Source organism: Triturus cristatus, chromosome 6 (assembly GCF_964204655.1).
Source record: "Triturus cristatus chromosome 6, aTriCri1.1, whole genome shotgun sequence".
Classification (NCBI taxonomy): Eukaryota; Metazoa; Chordata; class Amphibia; order Caudata; family Salamandridae; genus Triturus; species Triturus cristatus.
Genome location: NC_140589.1, coordinates 1,850,985,984 through 1,851,005,183, shown reverse-complemented (window position 1 = coordinate 1,851,005,183; position 19,200 = coordinate 1,850,985,984). Strand labels below are relative to the sequence as shown.

Below are 19,200 nucleotides of genomic sequence, written 5' to 3'. Positions count from 1 at the left end.
TGCAAGTACGTCGACCCGTCGTATTCAGAAATGTCAGTCTGGCCAGAAGACATATCTAGCATTTCCAGGAACCGCAGTCATGGCGGTTCATGGAAATACACTGAAAGTTAGACAGGCGGCTCCATCAACCAGAGGGTCCATATGTCAAGCCTTTAAGTTTTTTCCCCCAAAAACAATGTTCTTCATGGGAGTTATCTTTCATAGTCAGGGGGTCATGTTATTAGCTTTATGCTACCAATTACCACCAGGGTTTGCCTAGTGGTGACGGGGAGTAAAACATGTCCATATGTCTGCCAAACTTAATGAGGCCATTACATATAATGGGGTTCCCCTGTGTCCCTCAGAACCTGGGTATACAATTATAAGCTACAATGAGTTCTGTCGGATGACACAATTCTTTACCAAGAATTGTAAAAAAAGTTGACCACTCAAAATTAATCCCAAAGAGTTACAAAATGAGCCCTTCGAGGAAAAATAGTAACTTACTTCTGAAAGATGAATCCAGCAAACAGAAAACCACAAACACAACAAAAAGCAGTTTTTAGCTCTTTCTTCACATGTTAAAAATCATTTGTTTTGTTTTTTGATATTCAGCTGCCTATAACAAATAAAAAACATACAGTAAATCACAAAAACATACATAGTGAAAATGAAATATTACCAGTGTTCACACACATAACACTTGAGACAATGAAATCATATAATGTATGATGTGCAAAGTTTAAAGTTCAGGTTATCCTTATTTCTTCATTTTATATATTAGGATAACTGACGTAGGACATAAAACTCTGCTGTTGGCGTTTCGACCCTATGATCATGTGTTAGTAATCATACTGTGTCTTCCTCAGGACTAAAGAAGTAACAAACCAAGAGACAGCCTTTAAACAATATAGTAAGGTACACACAGTTTGGGTACTGTCAAGTATCAACATCGATATGAGTTTCATACTACTGTAGACCCCAGCCGGGGTTCACTTAGTGTGTAGGGGGTATGCATCACCAGCTAAATCCCTCTGTATAATTCCCTTTGAATAATGCAACTTCTCAATTGGATTTGTTACTCTCCATAGAATGGATTCCTCACAGTGGCTAGCTCACGCCTATGTCTAAATTAGGTGACCGGACATATAGCCAATTCTGAGACAGCCCTTACTCTGTCGAGTTGTCGGAGAAGTTCGGCCATGGCGGAGACTGAGTCGTTTTTGCCATGGTCCAAATATATTGCACCACATTTAAATCAGATTTAATTTGTGACGGAGTACCCCTATGCCAATCAGTGTCAAGGGCATGCATGTAATCACTTATGCATGACCGACTGAAATAGAGTGTCAGTGGTATGCCCACAACAACATATGCAAAAATGAAATGTTACTTTAAGGCTGTGCATGCAAAGTCTTATACATAATTAAATCTGCAGTAGCACAGATGTGCCTGCAGTCTTCTATTCAATAAGCTGGACTGACAAGTAGTACCAAGGGTATGCATACTACCACTTATGCTATGGTAGGATATAGTGCAACTCCTTGTGTGTGATTGTAATATAGTTTCACAGTTTGCTATGCAAACCCTGATGCAAGATGAATTGATCTGCAGTGTCAGTGATATGCAATCAATCCCGTATGCACTGATGCTTCAAGGGTAGTCAGCACACCCTATGCAAAATTACACTGAAACAAACAATAGTGTACACGTAGATTGTCATACAAGACAGGTATTTAGTGCCACTAGTGCACATTAAATCAGTTCTACAAAATAAACATGAATTGTTAAATCCATGCAAACTCTAAGGGAACACCAGAATGTTGTGCTAATAGTGCCATGTAATCTCTCATATATGGCTGAAATGCAGTGTCAAGACTGGCATGTAGCTTCATTGGTGTTCATGCAGTACCTAATGCTGGGGTAAAATGGAACATCTTTACAATCTCTTTCATGTGATCTGAATATAATATCAAGAGGAACTATTCATCTCATATTAAGAATATTGAATGTCAGTGGCAAGGAGATGCATTAAATCACCTCTGTGGAATCAGAATGTAGTGTCATGGAATGCATGCACTCTCTTACACAAGATTAAAATGTGGGGCCAATGGTATGTGTGTAATCACTTATGAAGGATCATATTGTAGAGTAAAGTGTGTGCGCGGTAAAGGTATACATGTTATCCTTAGTGCAGGACTTGACATGGACGTATAAGATCCTGGAGGGTGAAACCCCAGTGACACAAGAAACGATTTTGTTTGTTTTATTTAATATAAAATGGTCTGGCTTAAAGTTCCTTTTGCTATCACAGGATGCAGGACACCAATCTTCTCTCTGCTGGTGACACATAAGCTAATCAGAAACACTGGTCAGGTGAAGCCAAGCTTCCTTCGTGCCATCTGCTCCATGCCACCCACCGCTCTCATTGCTGAATTCCCCTAAGGAACATGGAAGACAGTCATAGCAGCACACTGGCTGCCCCTCCCGAGGGGCTTTTCGGTACCCAGGCTGGCAGTGCTCAGTGCAGATCGCACGCGGGACCTGCATGCAAGGGGGACACAGAAAGCATTGTTAAAGAGTATGTCATGTGAAATAGAAACAAGCATTTGCAATGCAATAGGTCTCGCATTTGTTGAAGTTAGAGATGTTGGCGTTCAAAATGACAATGTTTTTAACTTTTGGCTTGTTATACCATTGACAATAACGCTATGCAAATAAAAATAAAAAAAGCAACAGTAAAAACATTGTCATTTTGAACACCAACAGCTCAAACTTTAATAAATGCTGAAGTAATGTATTTGTACCAATGTGAGCACAGTAACAAATACTTCACTCAGCTAAGGATAAAACTTACAATGCAGTAAACAGACACTGGTAAAAGGTAGGTTTAACAATAAATCTATAAAAAACACTTCTACCGCCAACGATCCTAGGTACCTCATTACTGGTAGAAATCTGCGTTGTCAGATAAATAAGAAAATAGTAGACACTGCAGCAGCTGACAACAACAGGGACAGCGCAGTGGACACCGGCAGGCACTGCAGCAGCTGATAACAATAGGGACAGCGGAGTGGACACCGGCAGGCACTGCAGCAGCTGATAACAATCGGGACAGCGGAGTGGACACCGGCAGGCACTACAGCGGCTTCAGCAGAGGCGCAGATGGGCACAACAACAGCACCAGGTATTGCATTAATAATAGTAATAGCCAAGTCAACTGAAACTATGTCAAATACTGGCATCACACCATACACAGTAGTGAGTAAAATGCTATTCAAAAGTTGCCCTCCACAATCCCACTACTGAGGGAACTTGCAGGGAAGTCATCAAAAAGTTCTGTCTCTCCCCCAAATTCAAATATTTATATACAGTGGTATGATCATTGTTCAACAAATCATTTTACTCTTCATTAGATGTGACATAACCCAGATTCTAATCCCACAACATGGTTATTGATTTTGAACTTCTGACCTAATGTCATCTAAAGGTGTCAGAACAAACTAGTTACATAAACAACAATGAACCATCTGCAAGCGGAAGAACCTTGGGAATATATTAGATTAGTGAGCACACTCTAGAGACCCTTTCATCGAGAACAGTGTTATTCGGAAATAACAAACCCATTTTGATTTTCTACATACAGTAGCGAAATAGGCAGCGGATAATCATTATTATACAGAGACTATTTTGAGCAAGATAGCTTCAACGTCCAACTGAAGCCTAGTTAACAGAAGCCATGGAAACACGCTTTAGAACATCATAGCAAGCTGGTTTCAATTTAAGCAGCCTCGTGTCAGTATACACATGTGAAATCAAATGTGGATTATTATTCTTCACACATTTAATAAGCATCTCTGACAGTTGGGGGACGTGCGTTCCTTCTGCACATGTCTTTTGATAATGCGCCCGCTGCTTTCTAGGGCCTCCTGCAGAGTGGCGGACGAGGATGGGGCCGAGGGTGGTGTGGGGGCCGGTATGGCTGGGAACACCGGGGCGTGGGGAACCGACAAAACTAGTACTACAGTGAGCACTTCAATCCGCATTCAATGAGTGCCCAAAATGTCAAAGAGGAAACACCCTGGAAAAGCAATGACGTATTTCGGACAACAGGTACTGAAACTACAAATGAGTAGTCTATGTTCACATCAAATGCTCCCCTTACTGTTTTCAGAAAGAAATCCATCTGCAGCATATGTGGGGGGCTCACTCACCTGAAGCCTGTGTAACAAAAGACGAGTGGTGTGCACGCCACAGCAAGACATGTGGTTTCAATTTTCGCGCCCGTGTCTGGGCACGATAATTGAAACCACATGACGGAGGTGCACGGAACAGACACAAATAGGCCATGGGCGGAGCAATGCGCCCGCCTTTGGCCAATTACGTGCTGTCTTTCATAAAAAGACGCACGCAAAGGCCAATAGCGTGGCCCAAAAGGAATCGTGTGCAATTCCTAGGTCTGTTTTCAAACCCCCTACATCAGGTCTCTCGCTGCGCGAGCAGCGCTGCGCACTGCAAAGCTAGGCGCAAGACCTAAAAAGTGCTGCTTTATGCATAAAGGCCACCATCAGTCATTATTAAAGTGTTCTAAAGTGCTTAATTTGTATAAAATATAATTAGTGCCAGAGCCCTCGTTAGGAGGCCACTGCAGCTTACACCACCCGTTGCCCCCACCAGTGCAGCCAGTGCCAGTAACAACCCAACTATTAGCCATCACACTCCTACAGGGGTGACTATTCCAGGCCCCCAAAGCTATAAGATTAGCTTGAGCGGCATTTATTAGTCCTTTTCAATGTATATTGAACTAATAACAACTTTTGGTGTGCTCATCTCCAAATTACACAAACAGCGCCACCATGTGTCAGGCTGTCATATGTGCCAGTGTTGACAATTAAGTGCTGGTGCTGAGCACCGGAAACCACAGGCTCATATTAAGCACTGTAAATACCTGTCTGACGATTAATTCAGGTTGAGGAAAGAAGAAGTGAACATCTCATAAGCTGATTGTCCAAACCCAGACACCTGATCTGAATTGTGCAGGCATGACGTTTTATTTGCACGTCCTTAATGTCTATCAGTTGTGCCGTGTGCTATACATGGTTAAGTATTAACTAATAACAGGGAAATTAATCTGTAACACAGTTGCCATTTAATCAATTTAGTTTTCACCCTAGCTACCCAGAGGAACAAAGCACTGGAGCAAGGTAGAGGCAATGGACATAGATGGAAACAGATATTTCCAACTGGACCCCGGAGAGCAGGTGCGTTTATAATGCTTCAGCTCCAGTAAATTGGAGGTAGGGACCGCAGGAAATATTGCCAGAGTTTGAGCAGAATGGCGTTACTACTAAATGTTATATTTAAACACAGTCATGAGAGGTGTGATAGAGAAGGCCACATTAGTATGGTAATAGTGGATGCCACATGTTAACATGGGGCCAAAAAATGCCAACATCGGTTTGAGGTTGCTTGTGTTCCTGTTCAGAGGGGCCAAGTATTAGCAATTTGGGCTGCACTGTCCCTTTTGGGGAGGGCCCGAGGCTGGTTTGCATATATTTGTCCCTGTCTATAGTGGCAATGTGAGCACCAAAGAACTGGAATGCAGTACAGAGCAAGTACCTCTCAGTGAGATTAATAGAAGCATTTGAAACATGATTTATTGAGTTTTTCTCAGTGAAATGAGACAGGTTTGCCCATACTACAGTCCTGTGCCTCACTGTGCCATATAACTCAACCTATACCTAATGAGGCTCAGGAAAGCAGGCGCATGTCAGGGGTTGACTGTGATCTCATCAGAGGGGTGTGGTCTAGAATTTCAGGCTAGACTTGAGCAAGAATAGGAGTTATTTGCATATGGCTGTTCTCTGCCTAGAAAAGCACTAGCAAAAAAGCAATAGACTGGATGGGTCCAAGAGGGGCCAAGATTCATTTTAAACAATCCACCCAGCACCCATCCTTAATTTTCTTTCCCCTCGGTTCTTCCAACTACAACAGGGCTACTGTAGTCAACTTAGCAGCAGCATTTCAACTTGAAAACCTGTCATGGAGAAAAGCAAGCAGTGGAATTGAGTGGTGTCAGTGGTGTCAGTGTCATCAGGTGGTGAATTTCTGTTACTTTGTGTGGAAGTGTGGCCCTTTCTGAGGGGACACTATAAGACCATAACTGGAGTTGCCTATTGTGTCACTGATAGACTGCATCTTTATCCCTGATGACCAGATTGTCTTTATAACTTGGGCTTCGGAAATCTGATGGGGTTATTGGTGCAGAACTCAGTATGCATGATTCCCTCCTCCCCCATCAAGGCAGGGCTGAGTATTACCGAGTAGTGTGCCCACTGTACTGACATGGTCTATGCTGACCTTCTGTTCCAGGCTTGATCCACAGAGGCCACAGAACATCCTTGGACAGAATAGATCCCTTTATGGGATAAAGTTTTAAGAAAGGCCCTGGCTTAATGAAGGTCACAGGAGCAGGTAGGCCGCATCCTGGAGCTGCGCCTGGGCAGCGAAGTAGAGCTGTCTGCACAGACTGGCCTCTGGAGTCAGACAAGCTAGAGACTGACAACCCTTCTTCTAGAACTTAAGCTAATCGCCTCATCCAGGAGTTATATGATCTGTGCACATCGCTATAGTTTTAATGTCAATCATTGGCTCATCTGGTAATACTAAAAGGAAATATTTCTAAAGGACTGTTACAAACATTGCATATGTATGTTTATCCTATTGCTCCAGCAGAGGGGATTTGGGCCCGTTTTGTCCCCTTCGACTCTGATCTTTTTAGGGAGCTTGAGGTATAAAGGAGGTTTCAATTAATTCATAAATAGAGTGCAACCCATTTGCCTACACAGTAAAGATCCAGATCAGAAAGTCTGGTTAAACGTGGATTTATTATAAATTCAAAGCCAGTAATATAAATCTGTCACAGAAACATTGCATAGCAATACAGAATTATCAAAGGACTTTCAACTCTACGAACAAAATGTATTCTCAACAGTAAATAACCAATGAGAGCCTCAGTAGCGATGGTACAAAAAAACAGAAACACAGCAGAATGAAAAGATTGAAGAGTCTGATCCTCCTGTCTATGATGCATGAAGATTTCTAATTCCCCAATTAAACTACACTAAGATGCTAACTTAAGTTCAATTAGATCCATACAATAAAGAGAAAGGTGCAGCAAGAAACCTTAGTAGAAGTTTCTAAATTAAAGTATTGCACAGCATGAAGCCATACAACGAGAATGAAGCATTGAATGTAAGGCAAAGAGGTCTAAACCCTCCTATCCTAAAGAAGTCTCAGCGTAGTGTGCGTTCAAAGCCACAGAGGATGGCCTACCTATACCCTCAAAGACCCTCCTAATTTATTGTCATGGACCCAATAAAATATGAACAAAAGGAAGGTACGGCTGACCAATGTTGAGCACATCAATTTCAAAGTCAATGTACAAATTTTTGATGGTGCAAAAACACGTCCAGAGCAGGCCGTACTTATGCTCTACTGGGAACCAGATATACAAACTTTATTGCAAGGAACTGAGGATGTAACCAAGAAGAGAACAAGGGAAAACAGAGATGAAAGTGAGGAAACAGGTTCTAACAGCAACCTGTCTCTGTCTTCACTTGGTAGCTCTATATCAAGTCATGTATTACCAGACGTCCCTTTAGAAGAGGGGGCTTCGTCCTTTCAAAAAGAACTGGCCAACCTCAGAATAAGCAACCGCCTCCAACAGAAAAGAGATCAAACAAAACGAGGCGGGGAGGGAGGCGATCAAAGAATAGACAAAAGGGGAGGCTTGATAAGCAAATCAGGTGCAGTGCCCAAATTGAAGAAATAGCTAGGGGTGGACTTGGAACTACAGGGGATTCTATGACTTGTCAGAATGTGAATACGGATTTAAAGATCGTAAACCTTTCAAATAAAATCTTGGATAATGACGAAAAGAACATATTGAGTAAGGGTCTTAATTTCTGCCCTACACAAGGGGGTGACTTTGCAAACATACATATTGACCTTTTTAAATTTACTAGGATATTGAAACTCAAGGATTTTTTTGCGAACAGACCTCATGACCCTGGGGGTAATAAGGGTACTCAGAGTGTTGGAACACACACCATACGTGAAGTTCGTGATATACATTGTCTACTTTCTCTGAACCCCGAAAATGAGGTAAATATCACCACAGTCCTTGAGGATCTTGACATCTGTCGCAGTGCAAGTACTGATAGTGGACTTCGTCCTCAATCGAAATTTATACCCACACATTCTTATCATCACAATATCGATGATTTTCATGATAAGGTCACAGAGGACCTTTACAACATGGAAACTCCTCGAAGATTTATTCCCAAATCAGCTAGTAATATCACGGTGGCAGAAAGATCGGCTCTTAAAAGGTTGAACAAGCATACAAGTATCGTTATAAGAGAAGCCGATAAAGGTGGGAATATTGTTCTAATGAACCACGAAGATTATATGCAGGAGATAGCAAATCAGCTTGGTAATGAGTTGTATTATCGGAAGATTAAGGATAATCCTATTCCCCTAAGTACTATGAAGATCAATGCCAAACTGTTGGAATGGAGGGAGTCTGGTCTTCTTAATGAGGATGAATGTCGTTTTATGTGGGTCAACTGTCCAAGCTTTCCATGTATTTATGTACTGCCAAAGGTTCATAAGGGTGGGCAATTTCCACCGGGCAGACCAATCATCTCTGGGGTGGGATCACCGACGGAGAAAATGTCACAATTTGTTGACTTAAAACTACAAAAATATGTCCCCAATCTACCATCGTTTGTTAGGGACAGTAAGGACATCTTAATGAAATTTAAAGACTTTGACTGGTCTGAGGACCTTATGTTTGTAACTCTAGACGTAGAGAGTTTATATACCTGCATTAATAAGAACTTTGGTATCAGAGCTATCCAATCCTTTCTAGATAGAGATGATGCAAGCTTTTATGACTACAATGAGATGATTGTTTCTATGATCAATATCATCCTTGACAATAACTTCTTTCTATTTGATGATCAATGGTTTCAGCAAATACACGGAACGGCGATGGGTTCCAAGTTTGCTCCCTCTTACGCATGCCTCTTCATGGGATGGTTTAAGAGGGAGCATGCTTGGAACAGAGATGCCTCCCCCTGGACCAATCACATCGTGTACTGGGGGAGGTATATTGATGATGTGATCTGCTTTTGGTCCGGGTCCATTGACCAACTCAATCAATATGTGTCCTTTCTAAATACCAACATGTACAATGTAAAATTTACTATGATGTGTCACAAAGAACGTATCAATTTTCTTGATATTCAGTTCTATATTAAACAAGGACAAATACACAGTACATTACACAGGAAGGAGACTGCATGTAACGCTGTGTTACATGCAACAAGTGCACACCCCCGTTCAGTCAAGAATAATATTCCCTTTGGTGAAATGGTAAGAGTCAGGCGGAATTGTAGCGAGGAAGTGATGTTCCATACACACATCAGTGACACCAGGAACAGATTCTCCAAAAGGAGATACGACCAAACGATCTTGGACAGAGCTGAGTCAAGGATCAATAAGATGAGTAGGAACACTTCACTACAGGATAAACAAAAAAGGGCTATCACCAACACTAGAGCTAGGTTTATAACCCAATACACTTCCCATAGTAATGCCATTTTCAATATTTTTCAGAAACACTGGCACCTTTTGGTGGGAGTTCCAGGCTTGAAAGATGTGATTGAAAGGAAACCATCCATTACATATAGAAAGGGTACCTCTCTAAAAAGAACATTATGTCCCAGTTATGTAGCCACTCCTAAAACAACGAAAACCTGGCTACCAAACAAGCCCAAAGGATTTTTTACCTGCGGAACGTGTAATGTTTGTCCATTGGGCAAAAATAAAACCCTTGTTTTCTCTTTTAACACCTCTAGACAGTTTATGATTGAGAACTTTATAAATTGTAACACGACTTATGTGGTGTATGTTCTGGGGTGTAGATGCGGCATAATCTATGTCGGCAGTACCATCCGCAGTCTAAAACTTAGAATTCAGGAACATAGACGGGCAATAAGAACCAATGACACCAGGTATCCAATCACCAATCATTATGTCAGGGAACATCCCGAAGACACAACGTTTTGGTTTCATGCTATTGAACATGTTCCAGCATTAAAGAGAGGTGGCAACAGGGATCTGTTGCTAAGACAGAAGGAATCAAAATGGATTTGTCGTATGAGAGCAACCAGTCTGGGGCATAATACGGATGGGGAAATGCACTATTTCCTATAGACATTAATAGTTGGGGGCTGCAACAATTAACACACTGATTTCTCATTATGATTGTTTGGGTTTTTTTGTTTACTCTTAGGACATTCAATACCTCTGATGTTTTTGCTATTTATTCTATTTCCCACTTCCTTCAAGCCTGTTGGGATATAAGGCGTTCTGTTGCATATGTCAGCAGCTACGGGTTTTTTAACTTTCACCATTATGCTTCATAATGGTACTCCCTACCCGTATTAGGTAATTTACAATGCACTGCCCACTAGGGTTACCATAAATATCAACATATGGAATGACATTGTTTGCACTTGTGATCTAGGGTTAACCTTTGCATAGAACGACCGTTCTCCAAACCCTACTATTGATTAATAGGGCTTTGATATTACATTATATTAAGTACCAGCCAATATAAGTCACTTTACATTGACTCTTATCGCTTGACTTGACTCTTCTCCATAATTGTATTTCTACTATGCAGTCAACCATGCACTACATATCAAGTGCACTGTAGAATATATTGTCGGTTACTATGCTAAAGACAATTTGGTATAGCGGCGCGTTTATATTATTCACTTGGTGCATCCAATGAAGTTTTTGTAACAACGATAAAACGCAACTCTTTGTTCCGCTAATTTTTCCAAAAATGTTTCATACATTTCTCCAAACTCTACTATTGATTAATAGGGCTTTGATATTATATTATATTAAGTACCAGCCGATATAAGTCACTTTACATCGACTTATATCGCTTGACTTGACTCTTCTCCATAATTGTATTTCTACTATGCAGTCAACCATGCACTACATATCAAGTGCACTGTAGCATGTATTGTCGGTTACTATGCTAAAGATATTTTGGTACAGCGGCGCGTTTATACTCTTCACTTGGTGTATCCAATGAAGTTTTTGCAACGACGATAAAACGCAACTCTTTGTTCCGCTTTTCTTTCCAAAAATGTTTCATACATGTTTTCTATTATGTCTGTCCCTTCTCTCCTCCTCGAGTGGTGTTCTCTCACTCATTTGAATATGAATGATCACTTAAGCATTAAACAACATTCACCAAACCCGATTAGGTATGGTGATTCCGTTTCTAAGTGTCACATGTTCACTATGACACGTGATCTATATTATTCTCCTTGTATTGAATTTATAATAATTATTTCATGAAATCAACTTGTCTGAATTATTGTGTTCAATCGGGAGTAAGAAAATCCCATTTATTTGTAATATCCGTATACCACTCTAACATGGCGCCCATACATCCAGGAACTTGGATCTTACACCGTAACTTTGTTTCAAATGTATTCGTGCCTTTTTTTTTAATCACGTGACATGAGGGGTGGTCCTACTTAAGAGGTTTGACCGACGCTGCACGGTTTCGCCGCAAACTTGAGGGAGCACTCCTTGATACGGTAAGACGAGAATACCGGTGTTTCTCTTTTCTTGCGCTCCATTTAGGAGATAGAACCTTAACGTAGTATTTTTATATTGAGCGGGTTATAGAGGTATCCTGTGTAAACTATCGGTGATATCGCTTTTAACATAATAAGTAACACAAGGATTTGGCTTGTACGTTTAATTTGGTCTTTAAGGTGGGAATTCGGGTGACACTTTAGGTGCAATATTGTTTGAATTTAATTAACGCACGTTTCGATTATAGCAACTTTACTCTGCTGAATCCGTGCCAGCAATTGCTGATGGCTCTTACTTTAGCATGATATAACAGATGGATTTTTATAATGGTATTTTTCTGAAGGGGATGCCCTTTGTTTTAAGTATGTTGTGTATTACCGCTTTTCATGAATATTAGGAACTGAGTAATGTCTTTTAAAATAAATGCCTTATAAGACAGTATTTTTCATGTACCGCAGATAAATTTACAGCGGCTGACATTGAATGTCATAAATAGTAGCCCCCTTGATTTCCACGAATGTGCAGCAATTGATTACTGATTCATGGTCAATCCGGCGGCAGTGGGTTAGAGAATGATGTTGTGGTGTGAGATTAGGAATAGGTGCTCATGGCATTCTCCATTTCTTCTTTTAGAAAATGGAGCCCACACATTGGTATTAAATATGCAACAACATTGTTGACTTATTACTGCTATCGTTTCCTATGGACTAACTGAGAGTCCGGTCTATAATTGACCTAATTGGTGATGTACATAGGATCTAATCGGTATATGCACCAATCAACTATTTGAGAGGTAAGATCATTCTTGCTTTCCCATCGGATTCTCTTGTTCTTCGTGCTTTTTCTTTTACCTTAATCCATCGTGCCCACAATTGGTCATAATAATTTTGTAACTCACCTTTACTAGGTCACAAAAAGATTTCCTTGAACAATTACAAATCACGCCAATTGGAAGTTGACTACCCTTTGAAAGTTCTGGAGGTTGTCTCTAAACTACTATCTATGGTAAGAATTGGCATACAAACCTTTTGAATGCGGGTGGTAGTCACATGAATCTTAAATACTATCCTCTAAGCACTTATGATAGACACTACCTTCATAATCCCTTAGGTCCTTTATAGATAGGGCCATTGATTTAAAGATCTTTAAAGTTTTTGAATTCATGTTACTCATGTAGTGAATCTGGTTATATTACCCTCAAACTGGATGCTCTACCTTAGGTGTCGGACCGTATACATACTTAGGCCAGACAGACATGTGGCGGCTCTAATTGTTTAACTCTTGTTTCTTATATTTATTCGATTAATGTCTCGAAACACCGAATATTGTTTGTGGTGTATTTACACATAGAGTCTGTGCTATATGTTTTTCTCTTTATTTGTATATGAATGTATAGTATTGTATCATTTTTATGTATTAGGAACAATGTGGTATGTTGTGTTTTATGTTGTACATAATATGTTTTATATATATGTTTGTATCTATACTCATTTTCAGCCCTGACGAAGTTCGTAAAGAACGAAACGCGTTGGCTGAGTCTGAAATCTCTAAAAAGTTGACTAAGAATAAAAGAACAAAAATTGGAGTATCCGAAAAGACTTTTCCTTGGTGCACCGTCCTTTTGCAAAAAAATGGACCCAATAAAAGACCACCTTCAAGCAATACTCCCTTTGGCAAAACACACTCATAAGTCCTTCTTTGATGCATGTTTCAAAAACACGTCCATGACTCTTTTTTCTTGGATCCACATTTCTCGTGACGACCTTGAATTTATGCCTTCATTTCACCCGGATAGTAAGCCTCCCCTCTGGCCACAATTTCTTTTGCCCTTGACTCCCCTCTCGCTTCCTTATCTGTTTCACACAAACAGCCCTTTTTCCATTCATTGGGTTATCGTAATAAGCACATATAGATGGAATAAAAACACTCCATCCAAGAAAACATTCACATCAAAGGACAGACATTGCGAAACACAAATGCAGAAAGCCTTCGATCAAATTAACAAATTCAAGGCTTCAATACATGTTATAACTAAACCAATGCTAATACATGAACAGTCACATAAAAGTAAATGCATTTCTCATGAATACATATTCAATTATATAATGAAAGAAAAACATTTTCATATAAATGCATACAACTGAAAACAAAGCATTGGAGAACACATACATTTATAAATCCCATGAATATATAGCAGGTGAATTCAGTATGTTGCTTTAAAAGCACTTTTCTCTTGTGGGTTATATTATATCTCATGAATACATAAGGCCTCAATATAAATATATGGCCTAATCAGGATAATAAGGGTAGAGCCAATTTTATGCTGCTTCACTATTAGCACGTCACCTTTTGAGTGAGATAGACTTCAATAGAAATTCAAATCAATCCCTACATGTCCTATAAAACACAGAGGGCCTACTTATAGTTTGAAGGTCCATGGGACAGGCGACCCGACTGCCGTATTTCGAGTACAGCGGTCGGACCTCCCTAGGACTGCTGCAACCGCCAGGAATCCATAATCCCTGGTGGTGGCGTGGCAGTCTTGAGGCTGCAAAATGCTTGGTAGTGCCGCTGCGGCACCACCAAGCTTATTATGATTTTCCTCACTGCCAGTGGACCCATGGCGGTTCTCAGCAATGAAACTGATGATGGTAAAGAAACAAAGGGGACCCTACAGGCTTCCCTCTTGTCACTGTGCGTGGGTGTGTATGCATGAGAGCACGTTGTGCCCCCATGTGTGCATGCAGCCATGGTCCTGCATGGCATACACACTTTCCTACACAGTCCATGCCGTGTCGGAATGTTCATTGGTGTTCCTGCGGTGGTGCAGTTCTAAGGCTCATGAATGACCCTTTGTACTGCACTGCTGTGAGACCACCACACACCCCCACCCGCCAGACCACAAAATAATTCAGAATCTTGTGGGCGGTTGGCAGTGAGGTTTGGCAGTGTGGGCGTGGGGCGGTGGCGTGACGGCCCGTTCCCACACTGCCAAACTCATATTCAGACCGATAGACTGTTGTTACTAGATCAACATATATAATATTCAATCCATCTGAAATAGAAAATAATGTGCACGCTGGGTGGCAGTTCTGGGCTCAAAAGTACTTGAGCAAGGAGGTGAGCAGTAAAAATGCACCTTAAGTTCTGTACATGTGCTGAGACAGGTTTACATATAGTACCTGTCTTTTTTGTATTATGCAGAGCACCTTGAATCAGGTTTTATTGAGGATATTTGTACACTTTTATACAGCACACCTTGGTGATAAGTAGCTATGTTTTCCGATTAACTCCATTTCCAATATACTATTGTCATAAATATCCTATAGCTGAAGTCAGAAAGTTTCCAGAGGCTCTATGTAAGCCAAGAAGAAAGAGCAGGAAGTCACATTGATGCTCAGCATGCATGAGAGTGCTGCATCTTGTGGCGTCACACTGATGCACAGAATGCATGAGAGTGTCGCGTATGGTGGCATCACCATGATTCAAAGCATGTATGAGAGTGTCGCTTCTGGTCTCGTCACACTGATCCACAGTGTTTGAAAGTGGGGTCTCCGTTTGGCAGACGTATGCACCCTGTCCAAGTAAGGACCACAATCTTAGTCAGGGTAGGTCAGATACACACTAAATTACCTGTGCTCACCCTCTGGTATCTTAGTTGAAAAGTGACAAGGGAACCCGGTAAGTCAAAAGAGACCTAGGTTATGCATAACAATTTTTAGGAACATCGGTCCCTACAGGAAGGGTATAAGAGCAATGGCACACAGAACCACCTCAGTGGAGATCAGTACATTTATTAGGTATAAAACAATTGAACGAACAGAAGGAAAATATATACAAATTTAAGTGGGTAAAAAGGTTGGAAGTCAGCTGAATTCCAGACATCAGGCATTTAAGTACAAGGTGACTTTGTGAGGAAATACTAATTCACGCAGTCACTATTACACAAACATCTTATGCTCCATCAGAAAATCAAAATGAAACAATTTTGGAGTCAGGACTTAAAGGTCCTGAGGAGAATACCAGCACAGGGCTCATTGTGGTTCTGTGTGCCATTGTTTTTATACCCTTCCTGGAGGGACCGATGTTCCTTAAAATCACCCTCGGGTAACTTGGCACAGAGCAGTCAGGCTAATCTAAAGAGGCAATGTATAAAGTATTTACAACGCAGGCCACATTAACACAATGAAAAAACCCACAAAAAAGACTCCATATAGGTTTTGTAAAATAGACAATAATTGTATGAATAAATCAAGACCAAAATGACAAAAATCCAAAAAATAGAACTGCAGTTATGAACTTTTAAAAAATATTTGAAATTATAGTGCTGATAGTCTTAAAGCACCAACCGGGAATATCTGGCTGCGCTTGACCGGGGTAAATCCAAATGTTCAGCTAACTGTGATGGACGGTGGGTCAATACAGGGACCAGCCTTGATTGGGGGTTGCGTCGACATCAAGGACATGAGGTGAGAAGCAGTTGTTGTCCATCCGTGGGATTCGTAGGCGATGCGTCACCGTGGAGCCGCGCACTCAGGGAAGCATCGCCGTTGAGCAGCAGGATAGAAGATGTGTCGTCGTCAGGTGAAATGCACCGGTACCGATTGGCACAGCGGGGGCGATGCATTGTTGTTGAGAGCTGCAGCACAGGAATAACTCCCTTCCACCGGACCAGGATGGGGAATAGCCTTTACCACACAATTAGTGCTACAACATGCATTTATAACAACGTCTTTACCGCGCATGTAACATTACGACACATGCCATTACAACAAATATATCTTTACAATGAATGTCTTACCACGCATGCCTTTAACACACATTTATGTGTAAGTATATAAGTAAATATTGGAGTAAAAAAATTGGGGGAGTATATAGGGGTTTGAGGGGGAAGTATTAATACTCATTTCTCTTTTTTAATACTCAGGTATTAATGTATTAATATTAATTAATTCATCCATTAATTAATTGTATTACATGTTAATAATAAAAAGATACTAATATTAATATTTATCATTCTAATAAAATAATAATAGTACTTATTTAATTATTCTTGAAGTTATAGTGAGGTATGGGATGTTTGGTATCTAGGGGTTTATAGGGGGAATGTTAATCAATACTCTAGTGTTATTCATAATACTTACGCAGGTTTTAATGTATTGTTATTAAGTTAAAAAAACTTTTGAAGAGTTTAAAAAAACATACATTTGATTTAGTGGTAGCATATAATTCATATAGGGTTTTAGGAGGGGGATCATTTTAATACTTTGGTAGTTATTTACATACACGAGTATTAATGTAATATATTTTATTCTAATTGAAGGAGAATACTGCATATGCAGTTAAAAAAGGAAGAAATTTGGTTTTAAGAAAGAGATATGGGGTATAGGGTTGGATAGTGTATTCATACTCAGGTATTAATTTTAGTGGCGGAGAATGATTATTTTTTTTTTAAATGCGTAAAAAATGTAATGTTATGTTATTATATATCTAAGACAAATGATTTTAGGGACAATATGTAAGGGATATAGTGTTATAGGATGTGGTTGTGTAGTATTACTGTGAACAACATTTTTGAAGGAAAAAGAAGACAATATTATGTATGTAGTTCAAAATTTAAGACATGATTTCAGAGTCGGGATATAGGAGTATAGGGCGGGGACGTGAATTAATACTCAGGTATTCATTTTAATACCTGGGCAATCATTTATACAAAGTTTGGTGGAAGTCAAAAAATGTAATATAATGTAGTTAAAAATCTAGGCCAAATGATTTAAGGGACATGATGTAAGGGATACAGGGGTATAAGGTGGGGGAGTGTACTAATTCTCAGTTATTCATGTTAATACTTGAGTATTCATTTGAATTCAAATAAAATACTCCCACATTTTCAAAAACAATATACAAAAGGTTTATTTTAATTTTAAGAAGCAACTTAAAAGTTTTTAAAACACATACATAATCTAAAACAAATGTCATTTAAAACATTGCTGAAGTAGAAAAAAAATTAAGACAACACTAACTTTTATATTAAAACGTTTATTAAACATTTTTTAAATATAAAAAATATGGTAAAAATGTATTGAAAATTATTCATTTTTAAAAATTATTCGAATAAATATACAACTTTAGAAAGAGTACTTAAAAAATGTAAATGCAGAATCCCCAGGATGTTCCATTGGTTTTAATGGGCAAAATGATCCTTTTTTAGTTTTTACACAATGTACGTGGTTCTGCGTCTCCTTCGACCGTTTGGTGGAGTGTCGTAGAGAAATCGGATGGAAGAGAGAGTTGTGGTCAGGTAAGACCTCTATTTACTTTTTAAATGTATATAGGTGACATCATTTGTTATAAGGATAGAAGGGGGAGGTATTTAATAGTAGGGTTGTTGAATGATGTAACATTTGAATGTTTAACACATAGTTCTCCTGAGGCGGAAGCCGGGAGTGAACCCTACGCTTTTTTTAAAAAACTTGATTGTGTGTTTTTACTAAAGACCTACTCACCCCCTGCTCTTGAACAGCGTTCTCAGCGCTGCAACGATCCCTTCTTCGACATCACAGAGGGCGAGGCGCGTCCTTAGACACGCCCCCTCAGCTGGCCACGCCCCCTGATAGCACTTCAAATAGCGCGCACAGCTGACAGCGCGGCATTATAGAACTGTGAGTCTCCTGAGGCGGAAGCCGGGAGTGAACCCTACGCTTTTTTTTAAAAACTTGATTGTGTGTTTTTACTAAAGACCTACTCACCCCCTGCTCTTGAACAGCGTTCTCAGCGCTGCAACGATCCCTTCTTCGACATCACAGAGGGCGAGGCGCGTCCTTAGACACGCCCCCTCAGCTGGCCACGCCCCCTGATAGCACTTCAAATAGCGCGCACAGCTGACAGCGCGGCATTATAGAACTGTGAGTCTCCTGAGGCGGAAGCCGGGAGTGAACCCTACGCTTTTTTTAAAAAACTTGATTGTGTGTTTTTACTAAAGACCTACTCACCCCCTGCTCTTGAACAGCATTCTCAGCGCTGCAACGATCCCTTCTTCGACATCACAGAGGGCGAGGCGCGTCCTTAGACACGCCCCCTCAGCTGGCCACGCCCCCGTGACGCCCTCCTTCTTAGGTATAATTCATGTGCCTCGCCAGGAAGCGCAGCAGACGGGCGCAGCGGGCGCGCCGTCTGCGCGCCGAAGGCGCGCCAAAGGCAAGCCCGTCTGGGCCCGTCCGGGCCTGGACCGGGCCCAGGGCCTGTCCCCCTGTCCATGCTGCTGATTCCGCACGTGTGTGCTGGACTAACTCCCAGCTCCACTCTCTTAATCCTTTTCTCTGTGCGGCCACTACCCCCTGCAACCCTATCCATCTTGAATCAGCTCCATTTCACTGCCCTCAATGCAACTTCACTCTCCCGCCCTTCCTTTCCCATTCGTTACCTTATCCCATGCCGCAGCTCTCAACCCCTAATCATCGGACGCTGAAAGCAGGCTTAGTTAACTGCCGGTCTCTCCCCCGTCATGCCAACGACATCTGGTTGTTG

At 40.8% G+C, this 19,200-nt stretch overlaps 1 protein-coding gene across 1 annotated transcript in view; it reads right to left on the bottom strand.

Annotated features, from left to right (window-relative positions):
* LOC146822188 (vomeronasal type-2 receptor 26-like) overlaps positions 1–6,378 on the bottom strand; it is a 72,220-nt gene extending 65,842 nt beyond the window's left edge. The window contains exons 1-2 of the mRNA XM_085609979.1: positions 6,340–6,378; positions 2,400–2,523 (exon numbers count right to left, since the gene is read on the bottom strand). Coding sequence (XP_085466105.1) covers positions 2,400–2,523; positions 6,340–6,378 — 163 coding nt within the window. The remainder of the gene's footprint in view (positions 1–2,399; positions 2,524–6,339) is intronic.
* Positions 6,379–19,200: the final 12,822 nt, after the last annotated feature.